The 21,465-nt window shown below is 38.0% G+C and overlaps 1 protein-coding gene across 1 annotated transcript in view; it reads right to left on the reverse strand.

Annotated features, from left to right (window-relative positions):
- The window catches only part of FAT2 (FAT atypical cadherin 2), an 84,284-nt gene that overhangs the window by 46,860 nt on the left and 15,959 nt on the right, over positions 1–21,465 (reverse strand). Inside the window, 5 exon segments of the mRNA XM_051978744.1 lie at positions 3–1,406; positions 3,607–3,817; positions 7,973–8,251; positions 13,357–13,496; positions 13,967–14,177. Coding sequence (XP_051834704.1) covers positions 3–1,406; positions 3,607–3,817; positions 7,973–8,251; positions 13,357–13,496; positions 13,967–14,177 — 2,245 coding nt within the window.

The raw sequence follows: 21,465 nt of genomic DNA on the forward strand, positions 1-21,465 counted from the left end.
GTCATTGACATCTTCAATGGAGACTTTAACTGTAGCTTGAGCCACCCTTGGGGGATGTCGATCATCCCTCACTTCCACAGCCACTTCATAGGTGTCCTGCTGCTCACGGTCAAATGCCACACCCTTCGTTTGAAGCACACCCACTGAGTGGATCATTTGGAACACGTCTGTTCCATTCAAGACAGAGAAAGAGAGGGTATCATTGAACTGACTGCCATTAACCCCCAGAATGATCAAAGCCTGCGTATCCCAGGAATTCTCTTTGACAGTTACCATGTAGACATCGCTGGCAAATTTTAATGCAGTAACAGGAGCTTCAGTCAAGTTAATTTTCACCACAGAGATATCATGAAATAAGCCATCAAAAGCCTTCACAGTGAAGTCACAAGAATGACCCAGAAAGGCCACATTCACCACAGAGATGAGACCAGTGACTGGGTGAAGGAAAACAGCATCATTGGCATTTCCAGCAATGATGCTGTAAGTCACCTCTGAGTCAGCATCAACGGCTTGAACTTGGAGGAGCTCCATCCCTGGATGGACCGGCAACAAGACCGTCACCTCATATATAGCTTTTGAAAATACTGGAGGAGAATCGTTCACATCTTTCACATGGATTGTGACCCTGGCAGGCTTGGAGGCAAATAAGATGGGGTTTCCTTGATCATGAACATGAATTGTGAAGCTGAAAGAGGGGATATGTTCATAATCCATCTCCATCACAGTGGTGAGAGTCCCCATGCTCGGATCAATTTTGAAAAACTTCAAGGCTTCCCGCTCTAGAATCTCATAGACCAACAAGGCATTGGTGTCTGTATCAGCATCAGTTGCACGAACTACAAGAGGATGGTTGTATTCATCCAGAATCATGCTGTGGATTGGAGCAGCTTCACTGATATAGCCTACGAAAGAAGAATTTATGAAAACGGGAGTATTGTCATTTTCATCAATTATGTATACAAGCACCAGGACATCAGCAAAGGCCCCTGCCATGTTGCTCCCACGGATTTTTAGCTGGTAAGAGGAGACCTTTTCATGGTCCAGACTCTTCTGTGTAGAAATGAGGCCAGAATAGGAGTTTATGGAAAAAACACCATCTTTGTTTCCCTCTCTCATCTCATAGGTAACTTCAGAGGTACTAACAGCTGAGACTAGGAGGAGAGGAGAACCAATGGCAACTGATTCAGGGATCTCTGCAAAATACTCAGCCATGGAGAAGACAGGGGCACTGTAGTCAGAAGGGTGGATGTGAATTGTCACTGTGGCCATGTCATGCAGTGCGGGGGACCCTTGGTCTTCAGCCCTCACTGTTAGCATGTATTGGTCCTGTGGCATCAGGTCAAGTTTTTGAGCCACTGTGATGATTCCCAGGTGAGGGTCAATATTGAAGAAACTCTCACTGTTCCCTGAAAAAAAAGATAAGACCACATGAAATTTATTGTATCTCCAAAAGGTATTTCTCTTTACAGAGGATGCCATAAGTAAACCGAGTCACTAAGGCATTCCCAGGTCCAGTTAATATTCTGTCTTTCCCAGTTTCATAGGTCTGTATTACAAGACTCCACCCCTTCTCCCCAAAAAGCAATGTCCTTTACTTGACTGCTTTCATGCCTTTGATGAAAACTGTTTCCTATTCCTAAAATGCCTTCCTCTCTCTTCCTATCATTTCTGGCTGGAGATGATGAGTATTTCTATCATGGCCCAGCTCAAGGGAGATCCTGCTGCAGGATGCCTTTCATATTTTTTATCTGTGTTATTCATATTCTAATTTATATTACATTTATCTGTAAACACTCTTCTTTCTACCTATAGGACTGAAACCCTAGGATATCTAAGTATTTTATCCATTCAAATCAACATAGTGTAACTTAATTTTATATATATTTGCTAAGTACCTATTATGTGCAGAGTGCTGTAGCTCAATGAGACTGTTAGAGAGTATAATGGATACAGCATTTTATGACAAGAGTTCAAATCTAGCCTTAGGTATTTACTGTGTGATCCTGAGCAAGTCACTTAACCTCTATTTACCTCAGTTTCTTCAATTGTAAAAATTGAGATAATAATTGCACTTACCTCCCAAGATTGCTGTAAAGATCATATAAAGTATTTGTAAAGCATCTTAGTACAATAACTGGTGTGTAGGAGGTGCTATATATGTGCTTATTTCCTTCCTGCTACCCTTTCCTATACTGGATGGTAGGAGAAATACAAAGTTTAGTAGAAAGTCAGGACACAAACCTAATATAACCATCATACACACATTTGATAGTGTCTATCATGTAGAATAGGATGTGATAAGAGCTTTGAGGAGGTAAAAAAGGCAAAATATTATGTGAAGCTCAAGGAGAAAAGGTTGCTTAACAATGAGGAGAAGAAGAATAAGATGGATATAAATAAGATGGCTATATTAAGTGGAGTAGTAGCATAAGCAAGGGTAGAAAATGGGAAGGGCCAGAGTATATCTGAGATACAGCCACTGACTTTGCCTAGATAATAGGATGAATGGAGAAAAGATATATGAAGTCATACTGGAAATGTCAAGGGCCACTAAATTGTAGAAGACCTTGAATGCCACATAAGGAATTTGAATCTCCCATGCCTGCTGTAATTTCCTGCATGAAATTAATAATAGTTCCTGAATTAACTAATTAAATATTGAAAAACCAAGGCTGTCATGAATCTTTACAGGAAAGAAAAGAAATTTATTAGTGTGAAAGTCATGATAACATAAGCATTTCAAAGGAAGGGATTAAGCATTTATATAGTGCCTACTATATGCTAGGCAATGTGCTAAATACTTTATAAATATTATTTCATTTAATTTTCATAACAATCCTGAGAGATAAGTGCTGATGTTATTCTCACTTTACTATTGAAGAAACTAAGGCAAACAGAAGTTAAGTGATTTTGCCCAGAATCACACAGCTGAGAAATATCTGAAGCCAGATTTGAACTTAATTATTCCTGATTCCAAACCAAGTGCTCTATCCATGGCATCATCCTGCTGCCTCAATAATACCTACCATTGGAAGAACTCCAATGCATATATGTGTATATGCATGTTTTATGTCTTCATTCTATACTTACATTTCAAGAATGTGTGATTCTGTGGCTGACGATGTGGTATTCTCTCTTTATCAAGATAGCCCATAATTTTTCTGAACTAATATTGAATTATCCCTCAAGATAACTGATACAATGCTGTCAGCAGACCTTCCAGAGTTTTTGGCACCTACCAGACCTTGTGTTCCCCTGAAATAACTTTCAAGAGCTCAAGGTGGTTGTAATGCCACAAGATGGTGATAGAAGAAGACTTCAATATTTATGAAAACCTGTGCCTATCTTAATATTTTAAGAATTTGCGATTTTATTGATGTAAGAGTATTAATTTAAGTCTCTCTGGGTACCAAAGACTGCCTTAGTGTTGTAATTTACTATTGGCTCAGACATTTACTGAGTTGCTCAATTCTGGCTTTAATACCTATGGCTCCCTTTTGCTTAAGGTAATTCTAGATTTGCTCCCAAGTCTAAGATTCTGAAGCAAGCATTTAGCGGGTTAACCAGGGATCCGTCTACTTATAAATCTTCTGCTAAGCTGCTCACCTGCCTGGAGAGAGTACTGAACTTGGCCATTAAATCCTCGGTCGACATCCAAGGCTCTGACCTGCAACAGCTCTGTGCCCAGGGACGCTGTGTTGGAAGTAGTTGTCTCATAGTGGAGTTGGGTGAAGCTAGGTGGGTGAAGGTTACGATCTTCTATTTGGATAGTCACCCATACAAAATTCCTCTTGATAGGTATTTCTTGATCCCGAACCTATGAGTCCAAAGTAAGAGGATCAGATTAATAGCAAGCAGCATGAAGAAAATTTCTTTCTGCTGGGCCACAAGAAAACGAAGCAGGGAAATTAAAAAGGCTTTCTCTCTGAAAAGGTATAAATAGACAACTGAAAGTATATATTACTAGAGAAAGAGAGAGAGAGAGAGAGAGAGAGAGATCAAAGTCTGGATAGAATCTACTTGCAAGAGCTTGTGATGCAAATTGTTTTAAGGAGTTCTTCAGGCAGCAATGAACAAATCTTAAAGAGCCTCTAAGTCAGAAAGTACATAGTGAATTAGAGCTATTACAACTTGGTAAAACCTTGAATTAAATTAAGTAGTAATTGATAACAGTGAAAGGCTGGTGACAAAAGCCCTTATTTGTACCTAGTTTTATTTTTTTTTTATTCTTTTAAAGCTTACTCTAATTATTGTACTATACTTCTCCGCTCATATAATTTTTCTGCTTAGGAATATCTTCAGTGGCTCACCATTGACTAAGTGCTTTTTCCTAATGTTCAAGGCCCTTCATAATTTGCCGTCAGCCTCTTCTTTTTTTTTTTCTTCCATATTTTGCTCACTTTGACATATTCTATATTCTACAATCCAATCAAACTTTAATATTCACCACCTCTGCTTCTGTTGTTTAATCATTGCAGTCATGTCCAGTTCTTCTGACTCCTTTGAGGTTACTTTGACAAACCATTCTTCCTTCTCCATTTCCTTCTCCAGTTCATTATAAAGATGAGGAAATTGAGGCAAACAAAAGTTAAATGTCTTGCCTAGGGTCATACAGTAAATAAGGTCAGATTTGAACTCAGGAAATTCCTGACTCTAGATCCAGCATGCTATCCACTAGCACTCCTAGCTGCTTGATAACAGAGGAGACCCGACCAAATAAATCATCAACCACAGGAGATTCTTGAAGCTCAAGAATATTACTGGAAGTTTAAGGTATAAGACACTGTTGCTTACCGCTCTCTAAGCAATCTGGTCCCTAGGGATAAAAATACTAAAACTATTGAAACTTTCATAAGAAACTTAGACATATCAGAAAGAAAATGATCACAAGATGATCATCTTTTGACCTACTAGACCGTTAGGCCACTATTTTTAGTCATCATAGCCTATGTGCAGAAGCATAGTACTACAACGCTGAGACTGGATGGGGGGGTTACTTCCAGAAAAGGAACAATGACATGGGCTAGCCTCTAGAGTAGGGGGTACCTCAAAGTCAGATTCCATTTGAAACACTGGGAAGGCCCTTGATGCAGAAAGAACCCCAGCAAGGAGAAATAAAGGCATATTTTAATCTGGATTATTTTTTTCTCCTCTTTCCCAGATCCCTCATCTCATTTATATTTATATCACAATTTCCCCAATCTGTCCCCTGGGGGAAAGGAACAGACAAGGAATATGGCATAATACAGAAATTCTCAACATATGGATTGAAGATCTCTTAGGGGTCCTCAGGATCCTTTCAGAGATCCATAAGATCAAAACTATTTTCATAATGCTAAGATATTTTAGTCTCTAATACAACAAATATTGATAGACATAGCTTACATAAACTAAACTTAGTTGGAGTGTCCTCAATAATTTTAAAGAGTATAAATGGGTTCTGAAATAAAAAAAAAAGTTTAAGAATAGTTGATGTATGGGAAAAATACTGGCTTTGGGTTTGAAATCCAGCTCTGCTATGAATTATTTATTTGAACGTGGCAAAATACTAGCATTCTCTGGGTCTCAGTGTTTTCATGACTTCTAGATGACTTCCAAGGTCCCTTCTAGGCAGTTGGATGGCTAAGTGGATAGAACATTGGGCCTGGAGTCAGGAAGACCTGAATTCCTTTTTTTAAAATAGTATTTTATTTTTTCCAAATACATGTAAAGATAATTTTCAACATCTATTTTTTAAGACTTTGTGTTGCAAGAAAGATCAGACTTCAAATCTAGCCTGAGTCACTTAGTAGCTGTGTTACCCTGGATAAGACACTTCACCTCTGTTTGCCTTACTCCACCATAGAAGGAAATGCAAACTACTTCAGTGTCTTTGTCAAGAAAATCCCATGGATAATATTGGTGTGACATGGTCCATAGGGTCATGAAGAGTCGGACATAACTGAACAATAAAGGTCCCTTTTAGCTCTAAATCCTATGAGACCTATGAAAAAAGTCTCTCCTCATTCAAGACTCAATTCAGGTGTCAAGCATTCCCTGTTTCTCCAGCTAGAAGTGACATCTCAGACTTCTCAGAGCATTGTTCTGGGCCCTCCTCACTATACTCCTAAAACTGCATCTGATTTGTGCACATGCCTCAGCCCTTTATTAGACTGTAAACTTCCTGAAGGCAGGATCTAGTCTTTATTTAAAACAGTGCCATGTACCCTTCATCAATGTTGCCTAAATTTATTTTTATAAATATGCTAATTAATGGTTATTACAGAAGCAGTAGGGTATAGCAGACAAGAGAGTCAGCCTCAATCCAGGAGAACATGACTATAAGTTTCACCTCTGACACATTCTGGCCATGTGAATTTGGGCAAAGGTGAACCTCTTGGGCTATTCTCAAAGAAGGTTTCTTAGTAGGTGCGGACCTCCTTTGATAGAGGATGATTCCTCACTCATAAGTTTCTTATACCAGTGAAACCAGATGTCTAGTCACCCTCCTTCACCTCTCCCTATGCTCAGCTGCTTTACTAGTTCTGTTTTTATATAAAAAGCTGTCAACACAGTATAATGCTGTAAAAATTTTTTAAAATGAGATGAAGAGAGAGAAGAGGGAGAGAGAGAAGAGAAGAGAAAGAGAAGGAAGAGAGGGGGAAGACAAAAGGGAAGACAAAGAGAGAGAAAGAGAGAGAGAGAGAAACTTTCTAAATACACAGATAGGAAAAGGACCAAATAAGAAAAGGATAAGAAATGCAAATAAATTGTTGCTAACGTTATTTTAAGAAGAGTTATTATGTTACTATTTTTCCTACTAAAATGGAAAACTTTAGTTTTTATAATTTTACTTGATATATACCTCATTCTTTGCTTGCTTATTTATAAAAATATTAATATTTAAGAATAAAATTTAATTTTAAATATTTAAATAAAAATAAGATTTTTTTACTTTAAAAAGTTGAAATGTGCTTCAATATTTGGTTATTGCCCACCTTGTGGTGACTTGTCCAAATTACAATTATGATGACTTAAAAAATAGTGGAAAATTTGCCTTTATATACATTAATCTATACAATGACAGCAAACATTAAATCCCCAAAGTCTTTTTCTCTCTTCTTCAGGTGGGAAGTTCCTTGTGGGGCTAAAGCTGAGTCTATTTTACTTGATATAAACAATAGTAGGTGACAATAATAGCTAGCATAAGAGATAGCACACTGGCCCTGAAGTCAGGAGGGTCTGAACTCAAATCTGGCCTCAGATATCTACTCAGCTGTATAAGTCTGGGCAAATCACTTAATCCTGATTGCTTCAAAAATAAATAATAAATACAAGTTTGCATTTATATGGCATTTTAAAGTTCACAAAGAACTTTACAAATATAATCTCAATGATTCTCAAAATAACCCCAGAAGGTAGGCGTTATTATTCCTATTTTACAAATATGGAAACTGCGTCAGACAGCGGTTAAGTGACTTGCCCAGAATCACATAGCTAGTAAATATCTGAAGCTGGATTTGAACTGAGTTCAAAATTAAAGGCCACCGAAAATTAAAGGTCACTATTCCAAGACCCACTGCCTTGAACTGAGTCCGGCTCAGGGCTCTGGGCTCAATTATTGCAGGTTCTACTATTTATCTGAAAGGATGAAGAAAGAAAAGTGAACTGTGGGACAGAAGACCCAGGCTTCCACTTTTCTCCACCATTAATTCAACCTTTCACCTTTATTTGCCTCAAGTTCTCATTACTAACTTAAGGACAATTGTACTTATTCTTCCTATTGAGATGGAAATAGGATTAATATAAGGAGAAAAGAGATGTGAAAACACTTTGTAAGGAATAAAGAGGTTCAGCAAAATTATGGATCATTATATTGTTCTTACAGTTATTACTATTATCAGGAAACACGTACTTTGAGGCTCCCTCTAGTTGCACTTTGAAATAAAGATATCCTTAAATGAATGTATGACCACTTTCCCAGAGGACTTACCATGACAGTCAGTACGTGGCGGCTAAGCCCTGAGTCCAGGTCCAGTTTTCCCACAGTCACTAGAGAGCCACTGCTGGGATCAAGCTGGAAAAGCTTGGAACTGCGGGCATCCACACTTCCCTGGATTGTGTAGACAAGGCTCTTGCCCTTATCCTGGTCTATGGCTTGGACTCGGAGGAGCTCCAACCCTGGAGGAGTGTCCTGGGGTACCTTCACCTCGTACTGAGCTTCCAGGAATTGAGGTCGGTGCTGGTTGATGCTGATCAGGTGGATAAAGACCTAGGAAATTCAAGGAGGGGCAAAAATAAAAACAAATATCCATTAAAGAATCTTGGTAGCCAAAAGAAACTTTAGACACTTTCTATCCCAACCTTCCAGCTGACGGAGGAATCTCCCTGCAGCATCCCTGGCAGGTTGGCCCTCTCAGCTCTGCCTGAAGACCTTGAAAAGTGAGCATCTCTACCTATCACAGGAACCTGTTTTGCTGTTCAGTGCCTCTGTTATAAAGTGTTTCCTTAAATTGAATCGAAAACTGCCTCCAAGCAACGCACATGCATTGGTAATAGTTTTGTCCACTAGAGCCATCCAGGATAAGCCAAGTTCCTCATGAGTTAGAGATCTACAGCACTTAATGTCAAGGGTTAGCCCTGACCCCAATACTAGCACCATCTTGGTAGTCTCATAATGGTAATAGCTCTAACTGCTACCACCTGTGTACATAATATTATATTTTATTCACCTAGAAGCAAGTAGTTGAACTAGATCACCCCTTGAGGAATGCCTGTTCAAATGGGGGACTCCATCATTAGAAACATTCTTCCCCATGCTGACACTCCCCATGCTCCCGCCAAGTCTTATTCTGGGAATTTCCATCTGTGGCCACAAAGTTGTTATAGCTGTGGATTCTAGCCTAGTGAGTCACTCCCACAATCCCCACACTGCAGGCCAACCCGTTGCCCTGCTCCTCCTAAGTTGTCCAGTGCCATACACTGATTCTGTTTCTGTTTGCCTTCCCATTAGTTGCCACCCCCTCTTTGGGAGCTCAGGATCCTCATATTTTCTCCTGTTCTCCTGATCAAACCCTGATCAAAACATAGGTGTGGACAATTCTTCAACGTTAGCCTTTGCAAAACCCTGTGTTCCAATTTCCACCCCCTTCCCCTAGATAGCAAGTAGTCCAATATATGTTAAACATGGTAGAAATATATGTTAAATCCAATATATGCATACATATTTATACAATTATCGTGCTACACGAGAAAACGTGAAACAAAAGAAAATGCAAGCAAATAACAACAAAAAGGAGTAAAAATGCTATGTTGTGAACCACTCTCAGTTCTCACAGTCCTCTCTCTGGGTGTAGATGGCTCTCTTCATCATTAAACAATTGAAACTGGTTTGAATCATCTCATTGTTGAAAAGAGTCACATTCATCAGAATTGATCATTATATAGTCTTCTTGTTGCCATGTATAATAAACTCCTGGTTCCCCTCATTTCATTTAGCATCAGTTCATGTAAGTCTCTCCAAGCCTCTCTAAAATCATCCTGCTGATTGTTTCTTATAGAACAATAATATTCCATAACATTCATATACCATAATTCATTCAGCCATTCTCCAATTGATGGGCATCCACTCAGTTTCCAATTTCTTGCCACTACAAAAAGGGCTGCCACAAACATTTTTGTACATGTGGCTTCCTTTCCCTCCTTTAAGATCTCTTTGGGGTATAAGCCTAGTAGAAACACTGCTGGATCAAAGGGTATGCACAGTTTGATAACTTTTTGAGCATAGTTCCAAATTGCTCTCCAGAATGGCTGGATCCATTCACAACTCCACCAACAATGTATCAGTGTCCCAGTTTTCCCACATCCCCTCCAACATTCATCATTATCATTTCCTGCCATCTTAGCCAATCTGAGAGCTGTATAGTAGTATCTCAGAGTTGTCTTAATTTGCATTTCTCTGATCAATAGTTATTTAGAGCATCTTTTCATATGACTAGAAATAATTTCAATTTCTTCAATCAAACCCTATCCTCAAGAAAACTTCTTGTGAAATCATAGAATCTCAGAAAAGGAAAAGCTGTCAGAGATCAACAAATTCAATCCCTACTCAAACAGAAATTTACTCTACAATATGAATATTTCCATTCTATCCCAACTTTCCAGCTGATAGAGGAATCTCCCTGCAGCATCCCTGGCAGGTTGGCCATTTCAGCTTTGCCTGAAGACATTGAAAGGTAGCTATCTCTACCTATCACAAGAACCTATTTTGCTGTTCAGTGCCTCTGTTATAAAGTGCTTCCTTAAATTGAATTGAAAACTGCCTCCAAGCAATGTATATTGGTAATAATTTTGTCCACTACAGCCATTGAGGATAAGCCTGGAAACCTTGTGCAGCATGATAATTGTATAAATATGTTTAAATACAAGATTGTGCAAGGGCAAATGTTGAGAAGTATCTTTGCATGTATTTTTTTTTGGAGAAGTTATTATTAATTTTTTAAATGCATTGATTAAAATGCATGGTTAAAGACTGATCCTGGGCAAGTGATCTAACTTCTACCTGCCTCAATTTCCGTGTGTGTGTGTGTGTGTGTGTGTGTGTGTGTATGTTTAAAACCAAGTCATTTTCTAATATATAAATGGTCAAGGGATTTGAACAAATATTTCTTAAAAGATCTACAAACTATTAACAACATAAGAAAGAATACTCTAAATCGCTACTAATAAAAGAAAAGCAAATCAAAACATCTTCACATCCAGCAAATTGGTAAAGATGGAAGGATGGCAAAAATGTTCAGTATTATCAAGGATGACAAGAAATGGGAATAGTCAATGTCGGAGGGGTTATGGGAAGATGGATACACTAGTGCATTGTTGATCAAGCTGCTAATTAACATAACTTTTTTGGAAACCAATTTGGAATTATACAAATAAAGTAAGTAATATCACCATAACTTTGAACCTAGATATTCCCCTTATTAGATTTATACCCCATGAAGGCTTTTGATAAGAAAGTCTCTATATACCAAAATATTTATAGTAGCATCTTTGGGAAGACCAAAGATTTAGAAACAAAGCAACTATCTATTGATTAGAAAGTAGCTACATTTGAATGTAATGGAAAATTACTATTCTATAAGAAACAATAAATATGAGGTAGATAGAGACTTATGGAAAGATTTACATAAGCATTAAGTAGAATGTTAATAAAAGGAGTATGTCATCTAAGACATCCAGATCTAAACATCCAAGAATAAATACTGCTAGACATGAGATAATGACTCAACACCTGATCAGGCAGAAGACACAGCAGGATTCTCCCAAATGACCCAAGAAAAAAAAATAAAAATCAAGAAAACAAAATTTGGGGCCTGCAGAATAGAAATTGGGCAATTAAGATGGCACTATTGTGCATAGAGTGATGGGTGTTGAGTTAGGAAGACTCAGTTTCCTGGGTTTGACTTCAGACACTTAATAGACACACTACTAGTATGACCTGGCCAAGTCAATCCCATTGGATCTCAGTTTCCTCATTGGTAGAATTAATGGACCAGACTTTATAATAGACTCTTGGGCTCCTTCCAGATCTAAATCTCTAATCTGTGATCCTATTAGTATTTTTTTTTACTACTTCCTTTCTCACTTGTTTCTTCCTCCTTTCCCTCTTGTCTCCTTTAATTTCTTCTCATTTTATTCCTACTGCTTTTCTTCTTCATTCTTTTTCTTTTCTCTAACTGTCCATTGGATATTTAAAACTGAATATGCTGTAGCATCTTAAACTTAACATGCCCAGAACTAAGCTCATTATTTTTCTTCCAAATATCTCTCCCTTTCCAAACTTCCCTATTACTTTAAAGGGTAGTATCATCATCTTCCCAGTCTTTCAAGTTCATAATCTGGTGTCACCCTTACCTTCATGCTCTCTCACTCTCCATATCCAAACTGTTGTCAAGCCCTATCAATTTTACCTTTGCAACATCTCTTAAACATTTTCTCTTTTCTACTCTGACACTTGCCACCACTTTGATGCAGGCCTTTATCACCTAATAGCTGGACTACTGCAATAGCCTCCCTCACCTCCAATGTATCCCCTCTTCTTATTTTTTAGACCAAAGCTTTTTAAATTGTGATAACTAAATGTGGGGGCTGTGAAAATTTTGGCAACTATAAAAGGTATCGAATATTCTGCCAAGGTTTAATCTTTGTAAAAAATAAACAAGCAATTCCATTTCATTAGTGTATAAATTTGCTTTTATCTTTAGTAAATGGGTAAGTTATATGTAAACCAACGTATTGTTTTAAAATAAATTTCTTTATTATTTTTATTATCAGTAAATGTTTGATTTTTATACCTTTTTTTATACCTATTTACTTGGGGTCAGGTAAAAATTTCTCAGACAAAAAGGGATCACAGATGGAAAAAGTTTAAGAAGTCCTGCTTTAGACCTCTCTTTTCCCATATGCTCTTTGATTCAGTGAGGTTTTCATTTCCCAATTCTGGGAATTTTCTCTGACTGTTCCTTATGCCTGCAATCCTTTTTCTCATCTCTATCTCCTAGCTTCCTTCAAGTCCTAGATAAAATCTCCCCTTCTACAAGAAGCTTTTCCCAGTCCTTCTTAATTCTAAAGCCTCTCTCCCTCAATAATATTAACTATTTCCAATATCTTGTGCATATCTTATTTTTCCACAGTCATGTTCATGTTGGCTCCCCCATAGACTGTGAGCTTCTTAAGAGCCAAGACTTTTACCTTTCTCTGTATCCCCAGAACTTAGTTCAGTGCCTAGCACATAGAAAGCACTTAAAGTATTTATTGACTGATCCTCATTTTTCTTCTTCATAGTCCTGGTCTTTCTTCCTTCTTCTGTTCCATCTTCATTTAATCAATATTAATTTAGCACCTTCTTATTAAGAAGGCTTTTTTTTGTTAAAAAAAAAAAAGGTTTATTTCTTTCAAGAAAAATCATAGAGTATGCCCTAAACCCCTCTTTACTGTTTTCAATTGGAAAAGTGCTAAGTTGCTTGCTGATTTGGGTATCATTTGCATTTGATTTGCATAGTCTTAACTAATCAAAACCCACAGTAATACCCACAGTCCAAATTTTAGTAAATTAGTAAAGACCTGAAGCAGGATTAGAACTCCAAGTCCAGTTCTTTATCCACTACAATATGGGAGGAAGAAGAGTGATGGAGGGAAGGGAGGAAGAGGAGCAAAAAGCATCAAAGGGAGAAGGGGGGAAAAAAGAGGAGAGAAGGGGGAGAAGAGAAGATGATTGAGAGGAGGAGATAGGATGAGAAGGAAGATGGGATGAGGGAGGAAAGAGTGATAGAAAGGATTATTCAGTTCTGCCTGTCAAGTGACCTGGCCAGCTCTTACCTGGGTGGTGATGGTGCGGGAGCCATCCGTCACCTCTACTGTCAGATTATAGCTTGCCTTTCTCCTGGAGTCCAAATGTCTGGCAATGACCATGCTGCCTGTGGTCATCTCAATGTCAAAATCCATGTCTTCATCACCACCTAGATGTAAGGATAGAGTGGGGAGTGAGACAGAAATAACATCTATGGGCTTCTAGTCAAGAAAAAGTAAAGTTCTTCACTACCACAAGACTCCTGCCAACAAGCCCCCAAATTTGTGTGTGAATGTGTGTGTGTTTTGTGGAAGTGGTAAGAAAAAGAGGGCAGACAACCTTTAGGAAGCAATCTTTGATAGGGATTCTTGGTGTCCTTGGTGTACCCTTCCCAAGAGTCCAGAAAGCCACAAGTTTATGAAACTGATAGTTTGTACAACCCTGTCTAACTGAAGCTGAAATAATGATACAGGGAGAAGTCAATCCTACTGAGATCCCTTGGGAATGAGAGAGGCAAATTCCTTCCCCTCAATCCTCAAACTTATAAAATATCTCAGCTGAACCTAGAATGGGGTAAAGAAAAGTAGCTCCAAGAAGTATGGGATTAGCCTGTATAAAGAGGCCCAGATCCCACCTTACCAGAGATGTTGAACCACAGCAGGCCTGGGGGATCCTCAACACTGACCATGCCCACCATGTGGTTCACAGGGTCAGTCTCCATGGCAGCAAAGTTGTAGTGGGGTTCATCGAAAGCCCAGAGCTTTCCTGAAGGGCTGGGTCGAGGGATCCACTCTATATGAAGTCTGACACTGGAGAAGCGTGGGGGCTGCCCATTGTCCAATGCCTGGATCTGCAAATCAAATCATTCATTAATCAACAAATGTTTACTAAAGCCCCCTATTATATTCCAGATGTGAAGGATATGAATCCAAAAAATAGAAAAATCTCTAATTGAAAGGTGCTCATATTTTAATAGGGGAGAAAATAAGTCCATGTAAAAACATAAATAACAAATACAGAAAATATATACAAGTTCGTTGAGGAGAAAGGACACTAACATTTGGAAGGAGTGGGGATCACAAAGTCCGGCTTCTTGCAGAAGATAGTGCAATAGTTGTATCTTAAAGAAAAAGGGGTTCTCTGTGAGGCAGAGGGAAGGAAAGAGTGTGTTCCAAGAATGTGTTACAACCCAGGCAAAGACACAGAGATAGAGTGTCAGTGGTCAGTTTGGTGTAGAGTATGAGAAGGGGAGTAATGTTCATTGAGACTAGAAAGTTAGGTGGTTTAAGGCTTAACAACTAAATAAAGGAGTTTAAGGTTTTCTTTTGCTTTGCTTTGTTTTGTTTTCCCTATCAGCAAGAGGAAGTTGTTAGAAATGGTTGTGTATGAGAGAGAAAAAACAAAGGGAGCTACCAGGAAGACTTTGTAACTAATAATGGAGATGGGGGGTGAGGGTACTCCTGAACTTCTCAGGGAAGGCAAAAGCCCTTATGGCTCTTTCTAATCCTGGCACCAAAGACCCCTGGTTTTTCCGTATCACGGTTTCCTTTTCAGTAACATGCAACCAATTATAAATTAAATGGATCATTATTCTTCAGAAGAATATCAAAACAGCTGAAAGAACCAGATATCTGTAACACCCCTAAATCTTCAACATCATAGTCACTTTTGTTGGGATCTTTGCTCCTTTAATTCCTTTCTATTTTCCCAGTCTATCAAGTTTGATGTGATCTCACTCTCCTCTATAACCGGTCTTTACCCCATTGTCAGCTATTTCAATAAGGCCTTCTTTTCCATCCTTGAATCTCTTGTCCTTAAGCTTCCTGCCTTATTAACTTCTAATCTTCCAATCTGAGAAGTTATAGTCCCCAGATTCCTACACGATCTCTCTCAAAGTGGGGAGTATTGATGGACTCATTCATAAAATAGTACTTGCCTAGTCCAATACAAATGGACGCTGTCTAACCTCAACTAGTCTCCCATTGCTGTACAATTATATTTTTCTTTCATCTCATATTGGTTCTATCACACTTATACCCCAGAAGTTCCAAACATTCTCTTCCTTCCCAAGTCTCCTAAAGCTCCCCATTTCATTCATTTCTCCTTCAAAGACTCAGCAGAATACTTCAACAAATACTCTACTAATGGTAAGACATCTGAAATTATCTTCAGCTTGCTTTCTTTCCATCTCATAACTCTGAGTTCTTAATTCTTCCTCTCCTATCTAGTTTCAGAGGCTATGGTCAAGAATCATAGGCTAGAAGGTCCCTTAGACACCATCTAGTCCAATCCTCTCATTTTGCAGGCCCAGAAGGTGTTGAAGGTGTTGAAGATTACACAAGTAGGGAGTGGAAGAAGTGGAATTTGAACTCAATTCTGAGATGGCATTAGAAATTTTTTCCATTGTATCACAACAGGATCCCCTGAAGCACTCTCCCTCTTGCCTGTTCTGTGACCTTCCTTAATCAAGTACCCTTTCTCTTCTGTATCTTCAATCTCTCCCTCTTTTCTAGTTCCTTTTCTTCAAGTATCAAACATCTTTGGGTCTCCCCATCCCAAAATTATCTTCTTCTTATAGGTCCTTTAAGCAAAGGTATTAAACACATAGCCCACAACACTCATGAGTACAGTCTGAACCAGGTTAAAATATAGGTCCTAATTGATTGTTATGTCCAGGTGTATTTATATAAAAATAAATATGTAAATATTATTTTCTAAGTCAGTATTCAGTCCACAGGAAACTTTATCTGCAGTTTAGCAGCTCCCATTTCTATTTTAATTTTACACCACTGCTTTAAGCTATTATCCTATTTCTCTCTTCACCTTCATTGTCAGACTTCTAAAAAGAGTAGTCTATACTTGTTGCTGTTTTCTTTCCACACCACCCATTCATTTCTCAACATTTGCAGTCTGGCAAATGTCCCAACTGTCCTATGGAGGCTGCTTTTCTTCAATCATCAATGACATTCCTGAAGGCATTCTTCTGCCCTGGTTTTCTTTTACTTCTCTTCAGCATTCCGCACTTAGAATCACTCTTCCTTCTTGATAACCTCTCTTTTCTTGGCTTCAGAAACGGCACATCCTCATGGTTCTCCTTCTCTGACTGCTCACCTTTTTTCCTGGCTCCTCATATTACTTCTACACCTGGATGTAAATTCCTTCAAGGTTTTCTTCTTGGCTCTTCTCTCTTTATAATCCTTTCTTTGGTGATCTCATCCACTCCCATAGATTCAATTATCACCTTAATGTAAATGATTCTCAAATACATAACTTTAGCCCAGAACATTCCCCTGAGCTCAGTTTCCATAATTCTACCGGCCTGCTAAAAAATCTCCCCCTGAATTTTCCACTGACACCTTAAGCTATCATTGCAAATGAAACTTAACATCCCACTAAAAACTTGCTTTCTCTCTTGCTCCTTATTTCTGTTTATGCATCACTATCCATGGAATCATCTAAGCCCAAAACCTTGGAGTTGTCTTTGGTTGTTGTCCAACTTTCATCCAAACAGCCAATCAGCTATCATATAACTGATATTCTAACTAGATGGTCTAACTCCATACCATCTCCCTTATTCATACCTTCCTTTCTACTTCCATTACAATCTATCTCCTAATCTGACTTTCTGACTCTACTTTATCCTCTCCCTCACTTAGTCTTCACTCTGCTGTCAGAATAATCTTTCTAATACACAGCTCTGAGAAGGTTATTCATTCAAAAGTTTCCAATGGCTCTCAGCTTCCTACAGAAAAAAGCACAGTCTTTTAACTAATAATCAACAACAATAATAGTTGGAACTTAGATAAAATAACTTACATGTGTATCTTTTTTGATCCTCATAAAAACTCTGGGAAGTTGTTGATATCAATATTCCCTTTTGACAGTTGAAACAAACCAAGGATAAGAAGTTTAATTGATTTTCCCATGGTCAAACAGTTAGCTAGTCTGAAGTTAGATTCAAGTTTTCCTAACTTCAAGTCCAGCTATTTATGCACTAATAGATGTCCAGTAGACATTTAAACTAAACACATCCAAAATGGAACTCATTATTTCCCCCAAACCATCTCAATTTCTACCTTCCCTATTTCTACAGAAAGCAGCAACACCCTCTCAGTTCTTCAGGCTGGCAACCTAAATGCCATTCTTAATTCTTTCTCCTGTCCCCATCCAAGCTATTGCTAAGGTCTATCAATTTCACCTTTGCCATCTCTTGAATATCTCACGTACACACTTCTCACCTCCAACACCACTCTCATTGCCTCTCACCAGGATTATTGTAGTAGCCTGTTGATGGCTTGCCTGCCTTATCTCTCCGTACTCCAATTCATTTTCATTCAGTCACTAAAGTGATTTTCCTAAAGTGCAGGTCTGACTGGATCACCTCCTACTCCACAAACTCCAATGGTCCCCTATCACCTCCAAGATCAAACAAAAAAATCCCATGATTAGCATTCAGAATCCTTCATAACGTATTGCTCATCACTTTTTCAGTCTTTTTATATCTTACTCCTCCCACAAAATCTAATTCAGTGACGTTGGTCCCCTAGCTATTTCATGAACAAGACACTACATTTCTTGTCTCAGAGATTTTCATTCCCTATAACCTGGAATGCTCTCCCTCTTTATTCCCACCTGCTAACTTTTTTGGCTTCCTTTAAACCCCAATTAAAACCCCATCTTCTACAAGAAACCCTTCCCTCTTAATTCCAGTGCTGTTATTTCCTCTTTATCTTGTATATAGTTTGTTGCATGTATATTTTGCATATTGTCTCCACTATTAGATTGTAAGCTCCTTGAGAGTAGGGTATGTCTTTTGCCTCTTTCTGTATCCCCAAATTAGTATAGTACTTAAGTAGGCACATAATAAATGTTTACTGACCAACTATTCATGCACTACCTAGTTCTTTTTTTTCTTTTTAAAGATGTAATTTATTCAACATGTAACTTTTTGATCTTTTAAAAAAAATCTTTGTTTATTTATTTAATAGTTTTCTTCAGTTATATTCAAAACAATTTTTTTACATTTGTTTTAAAAATTTTTTGTGTGTCTCCCTTATCCCCACTCAAAATTAAGAACCCACTTCATTATCTAGCTCTTAATGCCTTAATGCCTTCTACAATTAAGTTCCAAGCTGCCTTTCCAGTCTCAACTCTTATTATTTTGCTATCTGTACTTTACATTGCCTGCCACATAATAAATGCTTAAATGCTTGTTGCCTGACTTGACATTCCAACTAAACTACATTATTTCTTTTCTCTCTCATTCCCCTCTAGACCTGTTCCATTTGGCACCTTTATTCATTCAGTCCCCACCCCTTTTCTTTAGAATGGACTCTCCCTTATTGCTATCTGTTGAAATCCCTTCCTGGTCCTTCAAGGCCCAAATTAGGTACATGTTCCATAATGTGGGTCCCTAAGTGGTGCAGTGAGATAGAATGCCTGAGTAAAATCAGGAATACCTGAGTTCAAATCCAGCCTCAAATATTTATTAGCTGTGTGACCCTGTGCAAATCGCTTAATCTTGTTTGCTGCCATTTTCTTGTCTGTGAAATGAGCTGGAGAAAGTTTACTTTTTTTTTTTGAATTTTTTTCCCTCATGGCTTTTCCCTTTTGTTCTGATTTTTCTCTCCCAACATGATTCATATAAATATATTAAAAGTTAATGTGTATGCATAACCAAAAATAAATAAATAAATAATGATCTGGAGAAGTAAATGACAAAACCACTCTAATATCTTTGCCAAGAAAACTCCAAATGGGGTTAAAAAGAGTCAGATATGATTAAAACAACTGAACAAATTCTGTGAAAGCTTCCTAGATCCTTCTCAAGGAAAAAAGACTCTCTACCTTTGTTTTCCCACCTCACTTTGCTTAGTCTTTTCTTTTGCACTTATTTCATGCTTTCTCATGTCTTATTTATTTCTGAACATGTCCTTCCCACACTTATTACACTGTAAGTTCCTTGAGGGCATGATCTGTGGCATATCTGTCTTGATAAACCTAGCTCAAGGCCTTGCTTTTTCAGAAAGACTTGTTCGATTAAATCTGGACGATCAAGTTCAACAACCAAAATTCTTTTATATCTAAAATTCAGAAGGAAAAACACTGTGGAAATTAAAAGGGTCCAGTTCAGGCTCCCTTCACCTATTTATCCAACCTTTCTGGGCTTCAGCTTTTCAATATAAAAAAATTAGGGACAAAGATACTCTCACCTTATCTTACTGGCAAACTAGTGGATAAGTCCAATTTTCCCCAGTAGAATTTGGAGACACAGAGAGACATCCTACCCTGGATAGCCAAGGGTGACACTAGGCAGTGAGGATGAAGAGACCCTTCTAATAATCACGAATGTAACTCTTCCTACCTCTCTTATCTGGCATGGAAGGGACTTAGACCTCCAGGAATACTAATCTCAAAGATTATCAAAGATCCTTACAACTGAAAACCAGCTACTCTAACTATTGCTAATTTTTAGGAAAGAAAATCACAACCCAAATATGGGATGAGATTTGACCATGATCACAAAGCAAATTAATCACAAAATGAGCACTGGTATCCTAGTCTTAGGATTCTTAATGGGAGGCTAGCATGAAAGGCACATTCAGTGTTAAAGTTAGAGCTGGAGATAGCAGACTTCTTCACTTACCAGTGAACCCCAGGCTATACTCCTCAAAGGTAGCTTTTACAAAGATATATGCATTTTAACAGGAATTCACTGAGAGCAAGGTATCTACAGCTGGTCATGAATCCCAAAAGATTGATATTTGAGTCTTGCTTCTGACACATACTGTGTTACCTTGGAAAGGTCATTCAACTCTTTTGTGCTCTTGGCAGTTCTCTAAGACTGAAAGTCAGATGGAAGGTGTTTACCTGTCTTGGAAACAGGATTTTACACCTAGGATGTTCTCTAGAGTATTGGTATGAAATTCAAATAGAAAACAAGGGTCACTAAATTGTAATTAAGGATGCCTAGGAGCAGTATATTACTTTAAAATATATTAACATTATCGATCACATACAATAACATTATATATTTTCTATTGTAACTTTATTTATTTTGTTAAATATTTCCCAATTATATTGCCTTTGGTTTCATGCCATATTCGGAAGTATTGCCACTGCATTTGATACTTCTGATTCAGGGCCAATTCTGAAACTTCATGGGCCCTTGCTGTCTGGGATGAGTGTTTGACACTTCTGCCCTGAATCAGTGAAATCACAGGTCCAGTTCCTATCTCTAATCTTAATAATAAAAGGTCACATTATATATATAGCACCTTATGATGTAGTTAGGGTAAGTATTATTATTATCATTCCCATTTTACAGATGAAGAAATTGAGGCTCAGATTTAAGTGATTTGCCAAATGTCATACAACTAATAGGTGACTGAGCCAGAATTTTTAACAAGGGATAAGACTTTAACCCAATAGTCACCAAGACTAACTTGCGAATTACATGTGGCTCTTTAAATACACTTAGACTAACCCAATTTGTCTGGTATTTATCTTATTTGTAAATAGTTGTTTGCTTATTGTCTCCCCTAGCAGAATGTGAACTTGAAAGCAAGAATTGTTTTTGCCTTTCTTTGTATCTCTAGTGTTGAACACAGTGTCTGGCATGTAGTAGGTGCTTAATAAATGCTAATTAATTGACATATATACTGCCTCTAGCCAAAATACCAGCCTGTTGATTCATTTCTTTAATTTCACAAATATGCTATAAGTTGCTAGACTAGGCCCAGAGAGCTAAATCCCTTTGCCAACAAGCACTGCCCAAAACACAAATTCTGATTTGGGTTTCCTCTCTACAGTCATCTCTCAACATTCAGCAACCATTTCCCGAGGGTTTATGGCTGAGTGCTTCCCTCCTCCCCTTTTCACCCCCATACCTCATCTCCCCAGGGCCATGTTCTCATAGCCTTTCTAGATAATAAACAGCTAATCTGTTCCACTTACTGTACAAACATGCCGACCAGAAAGACAGCAGCAGTGCCTCATTGCTCCTTTTTTCACTTTCTAGATCAAAAAGGAGCTTCAATTGTATTAGACTAGAAAGGTCTGACTTCCAACATTTACTAACTATGGGAACTTGGACAAATCATTTCCTTTCTTTTGTGTCAATAATTATTATTTGTTCC

Source organism: Antechinus flavipes, chromosome 2 (assembly GCF_016432865.1).
Source record: "Antechinus flavipes isolate AdamAnt ecotype Samford, QLD, Australia chromosome 2, AdamAnt_v2, whole genome shotgun sequence".
Taxonomy (NCBI): domain Eukaryota; kingdom Metazoa; phylum Chordata; class Mammalia; order Dasyuromorphia; family Dasyuridae; genus Antechinus; species Antechinus flavipes.